The sequence below is a fragment of the Solea solea genome, chromosome 3 (assembly GCF_958295425.1).
Source record: "Solea solea chromosome 3, fSolSol10.1, whole genome shotgun sequence".
Taxonomy (NCBI): domain Eukaryota; kingdom Metazoa; phylum Chordata; class Actinopteri; order Pleuronectiformes; family Soleidae; genus Solea; species Solea solea.
Window position 1 is genome coordinate 1,091,602 of NC_081136.1, and position 15,355 is coordinate 1,106,956.

The 15,355-nt window shown below is 43.2% G+C and overlaps 2 protein-coding genes across 3 annotated transcripts in view; one reads left to right on the top strand and one right to left on the bottom strand.

Annotated features, from left to right (window-relative positions):
- chrm2a (cholinergic receptor, muscarinic 2a) overlaps positions 1–9,719 on the top strand; it is a 78,375-nt gene extending 68,656 nt beyond the window's left edge. For both annotated transcript variants that reach the window (XM_058625559.1, XM_058625560.1), the window contains one exon: positions 2,463–9,719. In XM_058625559.1, coding sequence (XP_058481542.1) covers positions 2,504–4,009 — 1,506 coding nt within the window. In that variant the 5' untranslated portion in view covers positions 2,463–2,503 and the 3' untranslated portion in view covers positions 4,010–9,719. The remainder of the gene's footprint in view (positions 1–2,462) is intronic.
- Positions 9,720–10,889: 1,170 nt separating this feature from the next.
- ptn (pleiotrophin) overlaps positions 10,890–15,355 on the bottom strand; it is a 43,474-nt gene continuing 39,008 nt past the window's right edge. The window contains exon 5 of the mRNA XM_058626277.1: positions 10,890–11,721. Coding sequence (XP_058482260.1) covers positions 11,666–11,721 — 56 coding nt within the window. The 3' untranslated portion in view covers positions 10,890–11,665. The remainder of the gene's footprint in view (positions 11,722–15,355) is intronic.

The window sequence follows — 15,355 nt, forward strand, 5'->3', positions numbered from 1 at the left end:
ACCTTAGTCTGAACTCTCAACAATACTCAAGCTCATTTATTCACATTCTCCCTTGGCAACTGACCCCCCTTTTTTTCCCTTAATACACTAAACAAAAAAGGATGAATTTGAAATTGTTGACGCCAATGACGCACAGAACAGAAGTTTAGGTACGGTGAGGACAAACTAGGATGCCAGGTTTGAGTTACCTGTTTACTAGGAGAGTGGGTGAATGAAAGCATTTTTAAAATGAATTGTGGTTTGACAAAATAAAGCACAATATTTACCTCTCTGGGGATAATGATGGTGGTGTCACTCATGTTGTGATTAGGCTGCGTCACATTCACTGCAGTCACACTGAGACTCGCAGCTCGGTGCTGTGATTGATAGCTACTGCGCGCTAAAAGTGCCACTGCCGCTCTCCCCAGGCGACGGCAGCGACGCTCGTGCTCAGCAGCCTGGAATGCCAGGCTTTTCTTTACCAGTCAGCCGACGCTTCTGAAGTTCACTACAACCTCTGTACTGTTGCCCGCTGTTACTTGGAGAGATGAAATGAAGTAGTTGTAGGGCAGGAATCCGATTTAAAAGAAAAAACATCACCAGCTTTCCTTAAAAATGAAATGCACTATACTGTAGCTGTGCTCGTATTGTATAATCAATCACATGTGCATTTCCTGCTCTGAAGCAGAATCTTTGACGCAAGGGCTGCACAATTCATCTTTTTGTGTTGTCACTATAACATAATAATTCTGAGATTAGAGAGACTTGTGAAAATATTTACATCCTCTACGGTGTGCGCAGGCCACCGTAGTCCCTCTGTTTGCACTCTGCAGTTTCACCACTAGATGTCACCAATTATTACACACTGGCCTTTTAAAAGCGTGAGTAGATGAGGCTTAAAAAATAACAAGGTCTTCAAGCTCCGCTGAAAACCAGTGAGCTAAAAGAGATTTATGCATCTTTTTCATTGACTCTAGCTTTTGCCATGTTATGGCAGAGATTGCAGGTGTTGGGAGGAGCTAAGGGGGGGAGGAGTAGCTAGGAGAGATGACTTCCTCCGCAGTGCAATGACCATCAATTCTGATCCACTTTGCTTCACTAATCCTCTTGTCTCAAGCAAGTCACAAGTGTTTCCCACTGGTATTGTTGGTGTTTTTTTTGACTATAAAACGGTGGACTTGAACATTTTATGGGGATTAGGGGCCGGCTTAGCTCCATGCCTAATGCAATGATCAGGGATTTCTGGCGCCGCAGATAAGTGAATGTACACCAGTTACTCGGGCAACTGCGCTCAACTGTTGTAAGAGCTTAAAGTCAAAATGGCCGCCGCGCTCACCAGCTGCAGCCGTCGAGCTAAAATCAGACTTATTATTTCTGATTAAACGTACTGAAGCTATCGTGTTTTCAATTTAAAGCTTCGTGAGTTCACACGATGCCGATTAAGCCGATCACTTCCAGGTGACTCTCTTTGTGTTCCTGTCTGTGGAGACGCAGAGAGACGGCGGGAAGCCGCAGGTCTCTGAGGTAACGAGTGTTTGACGAGAACAGCCGGTATGTGGACGTAGAATCTTTTAAACCTGAAGCAAAAAAGAGAGGAAAGACGCACTTTCACCTCAACAGTGAAGAATGCATCATCACAGGTGTTTAAAAGTCTGTCTAGACTTTTTAAACCATGTGAAAATTGTTGAAGTGGAAGTTGAAAAATCGACTTTTTGCTTCTTTTGTAAGTTGTTGCTGAACTCTGGTGGTAAAGAAGGGAGATTGATCTTGAAAACACCTGCCAGTGCAGTCAGAAGGAATGAAAAGACCGTTTGAGGCTCCGCGGTAATCTGCAGGCTGAGTGGTGTGTGGTCAAAACACGTCCATCAAAGCAGGAACCTTTAAAAAAAGTAGTGTTTTGAGCAGTTTAAATTAAGATATAAAGATTTGGAAGGATGACAAAAGCCTGTTCCTGTTATTTACTTAGATTTAGGTGTGATTTAGGCTTAACTCTTTATTTAGAGACATTTTTTATAGACTAAATTCATCACTTAGGCTAAAAGTGAGTAAAACAACATGTTCCTTCCACCGATTACTCACTAAATGAAATGAATTCATATTGAGGTTATCGTTGTGCCGTTCACCTGAACGTGGATTTGAAAAACACTGATGGCAGATATCCATGTGTCTAATAATCCTCCTCATTGGTTATTTGAAATGCTTTTTACGCAGACGAAAAGCTGATGTAACACAAGGTCACGCTGCACATACTGACAATTAAGAGAGGTGTAGATTTATATTTTATAATCATGAGACGTTTTGCATTATTTAGCATATTGAATATATTCCAGCGAATGTGGCTTGAATATGAAATGTTGACACTTCTTTCTGATTAGAGAGAAGGACTAAAGTATGTGCCATTAAAAGTTCTCTAAACAACTAGAACTCTCGACGGCGACAGTGTTCTCATTACAGCTCCTCTCTTTTGTCTCTCTTTTCCGTAGGTGCCATCTGAGTAGGAGGCGGCAACAAAAGACCAAATGCCATGGATGTATTCAATTTCACCTCCTGGAATGCCTCCGAAGGCAACGACACAGAAGTTGTGGCAGAGAGCGAGAGTGCCTACAAGACTGTGGAGGTGGTGTTCATCGTGCTGGTGGCCGGCTCCCTCAGTTTGGTCACAGTCATCGGAAACATCCTGGTCATGCTTTCCATCAAGGTCAACCGGAACTTACAGACCGTCAACAACTATTTTTTATTCAGCCTTGCATGTGCTGACCTCATTATCGGACTGTGCTCCATGAACTTGTACACGGTCTACATAGTGATCGGCTACTGGCCGCTAGGGCCAGTGGTGTGCGACCTGTGGTTGGCCCTGGACTACGTTGTCAGCAATGCATCCGTCATGAATCTCCTCATCATAAGCTTTGACAGATATTTCTGTGTCACCAAGCCCCTCAGCTATCCTGTCAAACGGACCACCAAGATGGCAGGAATGATGATTGCCGCTGCCTGGGTCCTGTCTTTCATCCTCTGGGCGCCTGCCATTCTCTTCTGGCAGTTTATTGTTGGAGGGCGGACAGTTCCCGAGAAGGAGTGCTACATCCAATTCTTTTCCAACGCTGCTGTCACGTTTGGCACCGCCATCGCCGCCTTTTACCTGCCTGTCATCATCATGATTCAGCTCTACTGGCAGATCTCCAGAGCGAGCAAGAGTCGCGTGAAGAAGGATAATCGCAAACCGTCCGCAGCCAACCCAGAACCCGTGTCGTCTGGTCCGAGGGGGAACAACACGCCGAAACCCAACAACAACAATGTGCCAGGGGATGACGCAGGGCATTCCCAGAGCCAGAATGCTAATGCGGGGGCCAACGAGCATGATGGGAAACTGCAGAATGGTAAAGGGCCCTCCTCACACGCCGAGGGAGAAACCGAGGGTGACGACGTGGTGAGGGAGAACTGCGCTCCAGGAGAAGAGAAGGAGAGCTCCAATGACTCAACGTCCGGCAGTGCAGCCGTGTCCAATCAGAAGGACGAGGAGGCGGTGCCGTCCACCGCCAACTCCAGCCTGGAGGCGAGTCAACTGCCCCCGCGTCAGCGAGCCAAGGCCGGGACTTCCAAGCTGACCTGCATCAAGATCAAGACTAAGTCGCCCAAGGGCGACTGCTACACGGCCTCCAACGCCACCGTGGAGATTGTGCCGGCCACGGAGCGGCAGAACCACGTGGCGAGAAAGATCGTGAAGATGACGAAGCAGCCGCCCAACAAGAAGAAGAAGGCGGCGCCGTCACGGGAGAAGAAAGTGACGCGCACCATCATGGCTATCCTGGTAGCGTTTGTAGCCACCTGGACTCCGTACAACGTGATGGTGCTCATCAACACCTTCTGCTCCAGCTGCATCCCCAACACGGTGTGGACTATTGGTTACTGGCTGTGCTACATCAACAGCACCATCAACCCGGCCTGCTACGCTCTGTGCAACGTCACGTTCAAGAAGACGTTCAAACACCTGCTTCTCTGCCAGTACAAAAATATCAGGTCGGGCAGATAAATGTGGGCAATTAATGGGCAGAAGAGCTAAAGTAAGAGTCGGGTGTATTGGTGTGTTTGTGTGTGTGTGTGTGTGTGTGTGTGTGTGCGCCATCCATGTATATGTGTGTGTTGTCTGAGTGCATGGTAGAGACTGCGAGAGTATATTTGATATAATTACCCTTTCATTCCTTCTATCATCCGTTTTTCCAGTATCTCTCTCAACACCCAGTTGTAGCACTCGACGCCAGTTGCGTTGACACGTGTTGGGCAGAGGTGGCGGTAATGAGGGTCTCAGAGTCTGAAGCGATAAAACGAGGGCACGTAGAGTGAACGAGAGAACGACGACGAGGGGAGATCTGTGCCGTACAAGAATCCAGAAAACTTCAACATGGGAAAATAGGGCTTACTGAATTCTCAAACCTCCGACGTTTGAAGTTCAGTGACGATACCTGTACATAAGTGTACATACGCCGTGTATACTCTTATCTGTGTGTGTGTGTGTGTTCACCCATGTGTGCCTCCTCTCTGTCTGTCTGCCTGTCTGTCTGTCTGTGAGAACCTCCCGTCATGACACTCCCAAACTCCCAAGTCACATGAGAGCGAGAGGCAAAGACGTTGTTGTGAACCGCATCGCTGTGTGCCGCAGCTCGAAGTGGATTTCAGTCTTTACTTATCCGCCTACGTCTGTTTCAAACAGATGCTTCAATCGCTCTGTTTTTAAAAAAGGTCCAAATTCCTGCCTCCACCCCGAGACGATTTAGATGAATGCAGTTTTGTTTCTGCTCACAGCATTTAAAAAAAAAAAGGAAGAAGAAGAAGAAGAAAATAAAATGAACAGCAGCAGTTTTTCCATAAACCGTCGTCAGGGCGGTCAGAACCGTTCACAGACCATGACTTTTGATGAAACTTGCACACAGGAGCGTAGTTTTGCCACAAACAGGCACGTATCCATACATATGCAGCAAATACCCTCACATGGACACTGAATTAAAGGTCCAAAATTGGCCGAAATTGAAATTTGAAATAAAAAAAGTTTGGTTTTTGTAGCCTTTAATACGTACTTTATGTTTCTACAGCAGCACAAAAGAAGAAGAAACATAAACCAACGATGGAGAGTGAACAGAGGGTTTAATATAAGGTTATATATAATATCAATATCTAATACAAAGCTGGGGCCCGGAGTTGCTGAGCTTAGATCCTGCAGAACGGTAACAGTTATGGCGACTGTGTATAACAACCGCTGACAGGAAGTCTGTTTGTTTTACGGCGCCGTTAAGATTTAATGTTTTGCTGTCGAGTTGTTCGTCGCGGCGAGGACGCGTGTCTCCCACTCACTGAGCGAGACAGGTGGTCACTGAGCGAGACAGGTGGTCAGAGCTCAGAGCTGAGAGAAGCAAGCCTTTGTTAAATGTGATCTTATTTAATGTTAATCCTGTGTGTGTGTGTGTGTGAGGTTTGGTGAGAGATGACATTTGAACCTGTGTGTGTGTGTGTGTGTGTGTGTGTGTGTGTGTGTGTGTGCACTCCAAGAGTGGAGTTTACTTGCGATCGCAGGTTTTCTACCTCGTGATTGAAATAAGGGCTATTTCTGCATCTTCACTCGTTCCACAAACTCATTATAAATAATAAATGTGAGCTAATTCATTTATACCACGACCACATTCTCAGATTAGACGTGTAATGAACGGTTGTCCTCGGTTTTAATTAAAAAAGACAATATGAATTTACTGACGTGTTCCGTGTGCTCACGCGTGTCATCCATCATTTCACACGTTAACACCATTCTCACGGTGACGCTAACGCACGCTGTTCAGTCGGAGAGCCGCGATCAAGAGGTCGCCACAGTGACCGGTGGGCGGGGGCGTGGGCGTGGGCGGAGCTCGAGGCGGTCTCCTTTTTAAAGAGAGACGTGGGACAGAAGCTATAATGAAAACTCTCCATGAGGCTGATCAGATTATGGGAACCATGTGGAACACCTACATTTGAGATTAAACACGGCCCATTACACGCTCAGCTGGTGCTTTCCTGCACCTTGGACTCGGTCCCAGTCCTTTTATGTCTTTACGGTCCTCTAGTCTCGTTTGGGGTTGTGAAATGTAAATATGATGTACATTTATGCTAATTGGCTTGTTCCATAATGAATCCTGCTCTTTATTTAGAGTTGTCCTCTGGCAACAGCTAAGCTAAATGCTAAATGCTACGTCCATGTTGCTTTAAATAAAAACAGGAGTCACATGGAGTTGAGGTTATTGCCAGACGAGGTCCGTTTGAATTATAAAAGACAATTACACCAGAGCTTCCACATGCATGACTGATAAAAAAAAGCATTCAGGGAATTATTCAGATTTCACAGTGGAGCTTAAAAAAAAAGTGCTGAGTCATGTGTTACACAACCACTGCGCCGGGATTTCTCCAGTAAAAAATCTGCAGAAATTAATACACAATGGGGCGGAATAAAAAAAAAGTATCCGAGTTGAGTTCATGAAACCGGGTCGAGATGGTGAGTTTTTAAAAAGTGACATAAAAGCAGCATTTTTTTCAGATTCTTTGGCTGCCATTTCATCCTCCATTTGAGGGTCGTGGGGTGGAGCCAGTCGGGGTAAAAGGCGGGGCTACACCGGTAGACTGTGGAGAGAAAGTCATTACAAAAACACTCTCAGTCACAAAGCCGGTTCTTTTTTTTGCTGTAAGGCAACAGCTGCTATCCAACGTGTCTGTGGCCTCATTTCACAGATACTGACCATGATTTTACAACTCACTATCAATCAAGGGTGGCGTTAATTACTAAATTATTAAATTATTAAGTTATTAAAACCCCAAGACGTTACAAAGATTTTAAAGCCAGAGAAAATTTTTTTATATTTTTATTAAATGAATAAATAAATGACTTAAATGTGGTTTCATCAGATTTGAGTGACGCTGTCACGTCGTTTCATTCTGATTTAATCATGACCCACAAAACCCAGCCAATAAATACTAATAATAATAATATCGTTCTTTAAGTAAACAGTGCTGCTCGTTAGATTATGAGATTTATCGCATTTCCATGATTAATATATTGTAAACTATTTATCAGAGGAGGTTAAGTCGTGTAAAACTCAAGAAGGGATGAGTTCAGTGCTTGGTCGACGCTCTATAAGCTAAAGTTCAGTGTCCGTCACGGGGGATAAGTGGAGCCGTTTCTGTCAGGCTTCTGTCACACGTCAGAATATCTGATTCATCTTTAGCAAAGCTGTCGTTTGAGTGATACCAGCGGGACAGTAAGTGGCTCATCCAGGAGTCCCAGTCCAGGTCTCTGCCGCCCGGGTGTTTGATACAAACCCGTGGAACTTTATCGCCTCTCTGGACGAAGAGAAAGAGCAGGACCCGTCAGAAAGTCCTCGCCGCCGCTATCTCCATGTGCTTCATTTATAGTGGCGGGAGCAAAGTTCCCGTCAAAGTTCCTCCCTCCTCCTCCTCCTCCTCCTCCTCCTCCTCTCGTTGCCGAGCACACGAGAACAAAGCGGTGTTTGTGTATCAGGTGTTTCTCTGGAGTTGTTGTGATATGACAGATTGTGCGCTTGTAATAGAACAAGAGAGATGTTCGCTGAGCGGCTGTCGGGCAAAAAAAGGTGGCTGGCGGACGCCGACGTGCACGAGGGGGGTGTGTGTGTGTGTGTGTGTGTGTGTGTGTGTGTGTGTGTGTGTGTGGACCATGTTTGGAGACGTCGCAGACGTCGCGAGCAGGTCAGCCAAAGGTTTTTGCCGCAGGAATTTCTAACGTCTGCAGACACGTCACTGTTCAGCGTCGCTCTGGCACTTTTATTGCATCTCATTTTCATCGTGTGCAAACACTTTCCACGCCTTTCTCACCATTTTTTATTGTTTTTATTATAGATCATAACGTTCCCATTTTCCCAGTGCATTCAAATCCATATATGCCCACACTGGGGGGGGGCAAATATCCTGGTCTGTCTCCATTGTCATCAACACATCATAATGTGCCGTCAGAGCCAGCTGGGCTCGCCTCCGTACGGCTTAATGTCAAAGGGCTACGCTCCGACTGTGGAGCACGTGTACGACGTTGATGAAGGTTTCTCCGGCTTCACTCTCTGAGGCCGTGGCTGGATTATAATCTCGCGCGGCCTCGCAGTGCAGTGAGAAACACTCGCAGACGCTGTGGGAGTTTTAATCCAAGATGGAAAAAAAGTCTATATTTACTTTATATAAACAATATATCGCCAGATTGTACAGAGCAATGTGCAGTGCCTTACTCAGAGTGACAGAAACAAATTGCTCTTTTATCCTGAAACTCACTTGTCCTATCTCGAGTGAGTGAGTGTGTGTGTGTGTGTGTGTGTGTGTGTGTGTGTGGGCTTTTCAGCCTTGCCGAACCATTAGTGTAATTGTTTTCTTTTGTTGAGGACGTTGTGCGTCTTAGCTCTGAGCTCCCATCGCTGCATTCAAACGTCACTTTTGGGATGTGACCTTGATGAATAAGGATCTACACACACACACACACACACACACACACAGACGACTGTCAGCCACCGTCTGGTGTGGACTGAATCATCCGTCTGTAGTTTTTACTCTATCTACATGTGACAGGTCAGTGTCTGCAGAGGCGCAGCTACAACTTTTGGGTCCCACTTTTATATCTCGCTCCATTTCTAAACGTAACAACTGGCGCTTTGACGGCGGCCGCGCGGCTCTGGTTCCTGGAAATTTGAGTGTGTGGTTGCGTTTTACACCTAAAAATATCATAAACTAGTTTGGAAGCGAAGACCTGGTCCCCACTGGGAACCAAAGATCGTTTTTTTCATTGCAAAGTCATCAGGACGACGTAGTGGTCAAAATGGGACAAGACAACATGGAACCCTGTTTGGTTAACTAGCTTAACTAGTGTGACAACCCGGAATATCATGTCGTGTTTTCGGTTCCTTTTTAGATTCGATTAGGTTCATGAACCAGAACCAGAACCAGAACCAGCGTGGAGTCCTGTCCGTGTGAAAGTGCTGTGGTAGATAACGAGTCGAGGCTTTAAAGGAAAATATTACACACGGATGATTTTTCTTTTATAGAATAATTCACGTGATCTTTAATCACAAAATCGTACCTAAATGTAAACATTCAATAAATAAATTCAGTAAATAAACGTCTTTGTTGGCATTGTCACACTTGCTGTGGCAGGGAATTTAATCTCTCTCTCTCTCTCCATTAGTTTTCAGAAATGTGTGAACAAAACTCCTTCTTCTTCTTCTTCTTCTTCTTCTTCTTCTTCTCCTCCTCCTCATGTCACTTGGTGCTTGGGCTTAATATTAAAGTTATTTCACTTTCCTTATGATAGAGTAATCATGATAATAATAATAATAAAACTCTCAGTGCTGAGCCCCTGGAATCCTCCTTACAGCGCCCCCATGTGTACTGTGTGTGTGTTCATATTTGGCACGGAGGAAAGAGGACTCATTATCTGTGTGTGTGTGTGTGTGTGGTGTGGTGTGTGTTTTCCAAACAGTCGGGGGGAGGAGCGTGCTTCGTCTCTTCCTCCGTCATCACTCGTTCCTCTTTTAAGAAAACAGTCTCGATAGCAACAAGCTTCCAAAGACTCGCTGAGAAACACACACTGGGGTTTTCATAGAAACACATTATATTGTACATTTTCTATCACATTTTATAAAAAAGAAAAAACTCATTGTACAAAGGACAAAATGTGCTATTATTATTATTATTATTATTATTATTAAAAACAAATCAGAGTATTATCCGTGTACAGTTTTGTTTTTAAAGATTTAAAATAAAGTTATTTAAGACCTGTGAAGATATGAATATAAGGGTGTTAAAATGTAAAGGAGACGGTTTAAATATGTGAGGACGTGTTTAAAAAGAAGTGGATTTCTGCAAAATGAGTTTCAGAGGTTCAGACTTCCACAGCGAGAGAGGACGACGAAACCTGATGATTTCATCTGTAAATGAACAAACCTGCTTCGCCTGCTTCGATCTCTCTCTGCTCTTCTATGTTGATTTTTTTGTTTTTTTACATCCTGGAGGAAAAAAAGACGTCTGCAAACAAACGGGGAAAAAAAAGAGGAAGTAAATAAGAAATAAAAAGTGTTGAAATGTAAATACGAACGCTCATTTTTCCTTTGCTTCCGTGTGTTTCGACGTTCATCGTGTGTTCGCTCGCTGTGGCTCGTGGCTTCGCTTTCAATAAGAAAAAAAACAAAAAAACATTGTATAAATCTATATGACATTATATGTAATTTGGATGCCGTACATTTGTAATGTACATACATGTGTTGAATAGCTACTCTCTGAATGTCCCTAACCTGCGTTTATTCTCTCCTTCTATGAAACTTCCTGTACAGTAACAATGGTATTGATTTTTTTTTATTGCAATCTTCGATATTTGTTTCCGGACAATGAATCTGAGTGTAAACGATCACACAGACAACGCTGAACCATGAACTGCATTAAGTGGTTACATTGTGCCATAATATTCTCTCAGAATGACGTTCTAAATAAAAAAAATCTATGAAATGTGAAAAGACTTTTCATATGTTGCACAATGTGTGTGTGTGTGTGTGTGTGTGAGCTCCATTTGGTAACACTTTAGATAAGGGAACACATGTTACATTCAACAACAACACATTAAACCACTTTATAACTCCAAACATGCAGGTGACAGAGATATTGTCTCAATAAAGCAAGCAGATCCACTTTTCTATGTTGATAAGAGCATTAAAATGAGGAAAAATAACTTTAGAAAATTTAGAATGGATACATATGTTATCCATTTGGATACAAGTTAACTGTGACATTAATGCGATGAATCGTTTGACAAATGTCAGATTCTGATGATTGTTGAGCATCTTCAGGGTCGTGGTTTTTCCGGATGAAAGAGAAACACGACAGAGATCTTTTTTTTTTATTATTTTATTTTTGGAAACGTAACAGGTAACAAACAGGGAAGGTTAAGTCCAACTGAGGACTACAACAGTGTTTTGTTTTACAGCCAGCAGGTGAAGAGCAAACATCAGCGGTGTATAAATTGAGGTACAACAGAGCAGCAGGAGGAAAAACAAACTACACACAGCAACACTTTTTATTTTTCCCACACACACACACACACACACACACACACACACGTTAGAGAAGCTATTTTTCATGCAGTGTTTTTGCCGGTTCTTATTCAAATTAAAAAATATACATATGTTATACGGAGGGGGAAAGAGCTACAGTTACTCGAACCACTTGAAAGACAGCAAACGCACAGCTTTATTTTTAAGCCCTAATTAATGAAGTGAAGATGTTTTTAAAGCTTCACTTTTCACAATCCGCCTCATTACGGACCGACCGTAAATAAATCTCCAAATTACAGTTAGTATCTGCATCTGTGAAACAAATCCTCATCCAATTTGTTCTGCAGAGGAAAAGACGCTCCTACAGAAATAACACGAGGTGAGAACACTAGCGTTATAAGTCTTCTATACGGCAAACGTACAAATCAGATATAAGATATAAAGAAGAAAAAAGGTCAAACGTCGTTGTTGTTGTTGTTGCTAAAAGTCGTCTCTCTCCACTGGTTTGTGTTAAAGCTCTAGTGGCTCCTACCGTTCAACCTACAGGACACGTGAAGAGGAACCTTGTTAAAACACGGCACTTTCTTCTTTTTCTCCCCGCGGGAAAAAACACCTCATCAGTCCATTTGGGTGCGCTCTCGCTTCTTGCCTTCCTTCTTTTGCTTCTTTGCATCTGCGGGAAAAAAGAAAGAAAGAAAGAAAGAGAAACACAGGAGCCGTTAAGAGTTAGAACCGGCGGTGTTTACTTTTCTCTGTGAGGCAAGGCCGCTTTTATTTATAGAGCACTTTACTCACACACACACACAAAGGCAGATTCAATAAGAGCACTCAAGAGTCACAGACCTTCACCAAGGTTTAAACTCTTCAACACGTCACCTGTAAGTTTTACACTTTTTTACCATCTTACATCATCGTGACAAAATTCATCCCCATCTGTTAAGACAGAGGTGCCAAATTGGCGGCCCACGGGCCACATCTGCCCCCCCAAGTGATTACTTAATATATATTATATTATATTATGTTATTATCTTGAAGTATACATTGTTTTTTTAGTTTTAAAATTATGCAAACTATCTTTGTTGTGATATCATGATGGACATAATTTTAAGCTCATATTGCTCACCCGCTGTGTTAAGATGTCACTGAAATATACTTAAGTGTTTTCATCCCTAACTTGAAATTTTGTTTAAATCCCATAAATTTTGAAGGACAAATAGAGTAAAGAGTGTCAAACAAATGAGGTGTTTAAGAAGAATAAAAGTGTCAAAGCACGAGAAGACGTTGTGTTAGTTTTAAAAGGATAATGTAAGTAAATCAATAAGCTAAAATAAAAGGATGAGGCAGTGGAGCGGGGAAAGAAAAACCTCCCTTTTCTCTGACAGAACCAGATTCAAAGATGTGCGGCATCTGCCGAGACAGGTTGTGGTGAAAGGAAAAATGGGGGACAGAGGAGAGGTGGGGGACAGAGAGGACAGTATAAAGTATAGTATAAACAGTATAAAACATGTTTAAAATAACAATAATAACAAGAGTTTTTGTTTGCCAAAAACATGGAAACTACATTAGCGCAGGCATTTTTCCATTTCTCTCCTCTCTGGTGATGAAGACGCTGATTTGCCGGCTTCCTGCAACAGCGTGAGTGAATTTACCACAATAACAAACTAGCGCAAACCGTTGCGTAACTGCAGTGACGCAAAAGTGTTTTCTGCGATACGCTCGGTGTTAAAGGGTTTAACAAGTCCAGCGCCTCCAGCTCCTTTAGTGATTAAACACCCTAAGATAATGTAGGTTGTTAATTTGCTAAACTATACGAATATAATTTCATTTGTCTTGATTCCAAAAGAGAAACAAAAGTCGACAGAAGGGAAAATACTAAAGTTATTCACGACTGACTTTGCTATAACTTCCTGTCTGAACTGGAAGTGGGATGTTCCCGTTGCATAAGTTGACATCTGCTGTTTGTGATCCTTTAAAGCGTGGTATAAGAGAAGTGACTTCCTCCACAGTCTCACAGACACTGACCGCCGATGATTCAGCTTCAGCCGCTGCTGTATTTGTGTAGTTTGAGTGTGTAAATGTCTGTGTCTCTCTGTGTGTGTGTGTATAAACTGTATTAGATACATCTACACTTCACCGACCGTGAACAGAAACTAAAAACTAAAATAATCTTGTGATTTGTGTTTGTTCGGCATCCAATAACCAAACAGTTAGCTGCCTAAAACATAGTTTATCATAAAAAACTGTGTATATACATATTAATGTGTGTATATATGTATGTACATATATATATGTATATATACAGATATTATTTTTATTATTATTATTTTTCAGGACAATTCAATTTACGTCTGAAAGTGGTGCGGTGAATAGGCGTCAAAAAATGGGTGTGGGAGTGGCTAAAAGATGTACGTTAAAATGGACGAAACTTGGTACATGCGTTTATTAGTTTGGGACGGTCCAAAAAGTCAATGGTGACCTGTGCTCTAAAACCAACAGGAAGGCCGCCATCTTATATTGAGTCTCTATAATCCCCCCCCCCCCCCCCCCCCCCCCCCCCCCAGGTGAAAACAGAGGCAAAGTTGAGCACCCCCGATTTTCCTGAAAATTGGTGGGAAGATGTTTCAGACCAAGACGAACAAAAATGTCCTCAACTCAACAGGAAGTCAGCCATTTTGAATTTTAGTGTCCATTTTGGCGTTTTGCACCCTGAGTCAATGAGCTGTGAAAAGATTCAAAAGTGAGGTCATGAAACAGCTGCACTCCCGGACGTGTGTGGGGACGTGACGGCGCACTGACGTATTAAAGAGAGACATCAGCCGCGCTAATCCACACCCTTTTTGTCTTAATACCATGTACTTGATCCAAAGCCAGCTCCCACTGCACTTACTAAATGTGGATCCTCCCACATTGTCTCAGTGCAGGTTCTCTTCCAAACCCCATTTGATATAAAGGAGAAATCACCATTTTACATTTATGCCAGTGGTGTTTGGCAGAGATATAATTAGCGGCTGCTATTAACATGTCTGAAAAGTCAAAAGACGACGTCGATGCCCAAATCCTAGATGAATGGGCAGATTTTCCTCTGATGAAATGCAGCTGTCGACGGATGCGACGTGTGAATTTTCTACATTTTGATTCTTGGAAAATGTGCCGTCGTCTCCAAACTTGCAAACTTCCGCCGACGCTGGGATTTTGACGTGCAAGACGCTCTTTGCCATGCAAATGTGGAAATTGTTCTTCCTTTTTCGTGTTTGTTTGATTGTTTATTCATTTGTGAGAAGACCTTTTATATTTCAAACACTCTCCCTCTGTTGTTGTGAGTTGTCAGCATATGCTGCTCCTTCGGGAGAGAGAGAGAGACGGAGAAGGATTCACTCCTCGCTCTCTTCTCTCTGCTTCATATACGAGATTCTTTTTCTCATGCTGCTTCACTCCCCCTCTCTGCCGCTGACACACACTTATCATCGCTTCATTCTCCCGCTCGAATCCACCCCGAGATGAAACACAGTGATTGTGCACATGCTCGGAAACTGGGATAAGAGCAGAATCCACGCCTCGGCGTATTTACTCTGGGGTGAAACATGACACAGTTCTCTGTTTAATCTGGGGATGGATTGTGTTCTCATTCTCATGAAAGAAAATAAGTAGGATCAGCATATATTTCACCATACAAATGAGGTTAATTTAAGGTTCTAAACAAGGGCACTTCAAGAGATTTTAGGGCCCAAGGGGGCCAAACATCGCAAGCTAAAGAAATTTAGTGGTTTAAAAGGTTGAACAAATAATTACTTAATTACATAACTACTAAAAGATACCAGCGTGGTACCGTACCATCGCTCTGGTACCCCAAAAGGAAGGGTACTGAAAAGTGGAACGGTTCTATTCCTACGTACCGTATCGCACCGAACCGTTCCACTCTGTGAAACACACCATTTATCGCTCTCTGTGTGAGAGTAGGTCAGTGAGGGCCATAGAAGTTCTGCACTGGTGAAATTCCCCTCCTCGTTAGAATCAGGAGGTTATTCCGATGGTTTGCCATGTGGGAATCCTCCTTCACATTCCAAATCTCACCTAATCTGGGTTTGTGTGTCTTTGGCACAGTTCAGCGAGCCGCGAGCCTCTCAACCTCGTGCTTTCTGCAAATCTGGAGTGAGATAGCGGTGCCATGCACTGACGTGCTAATTCAATTTGGAAAAGAATCAGGACGCCACCTGTTTGTCCAGCAAGAATGGTGGCGACAAAATTTGATCCACACAAATACAGGGATGCCAAATTCACAGCCTGAAATCCACTCTGACACTCCCTCA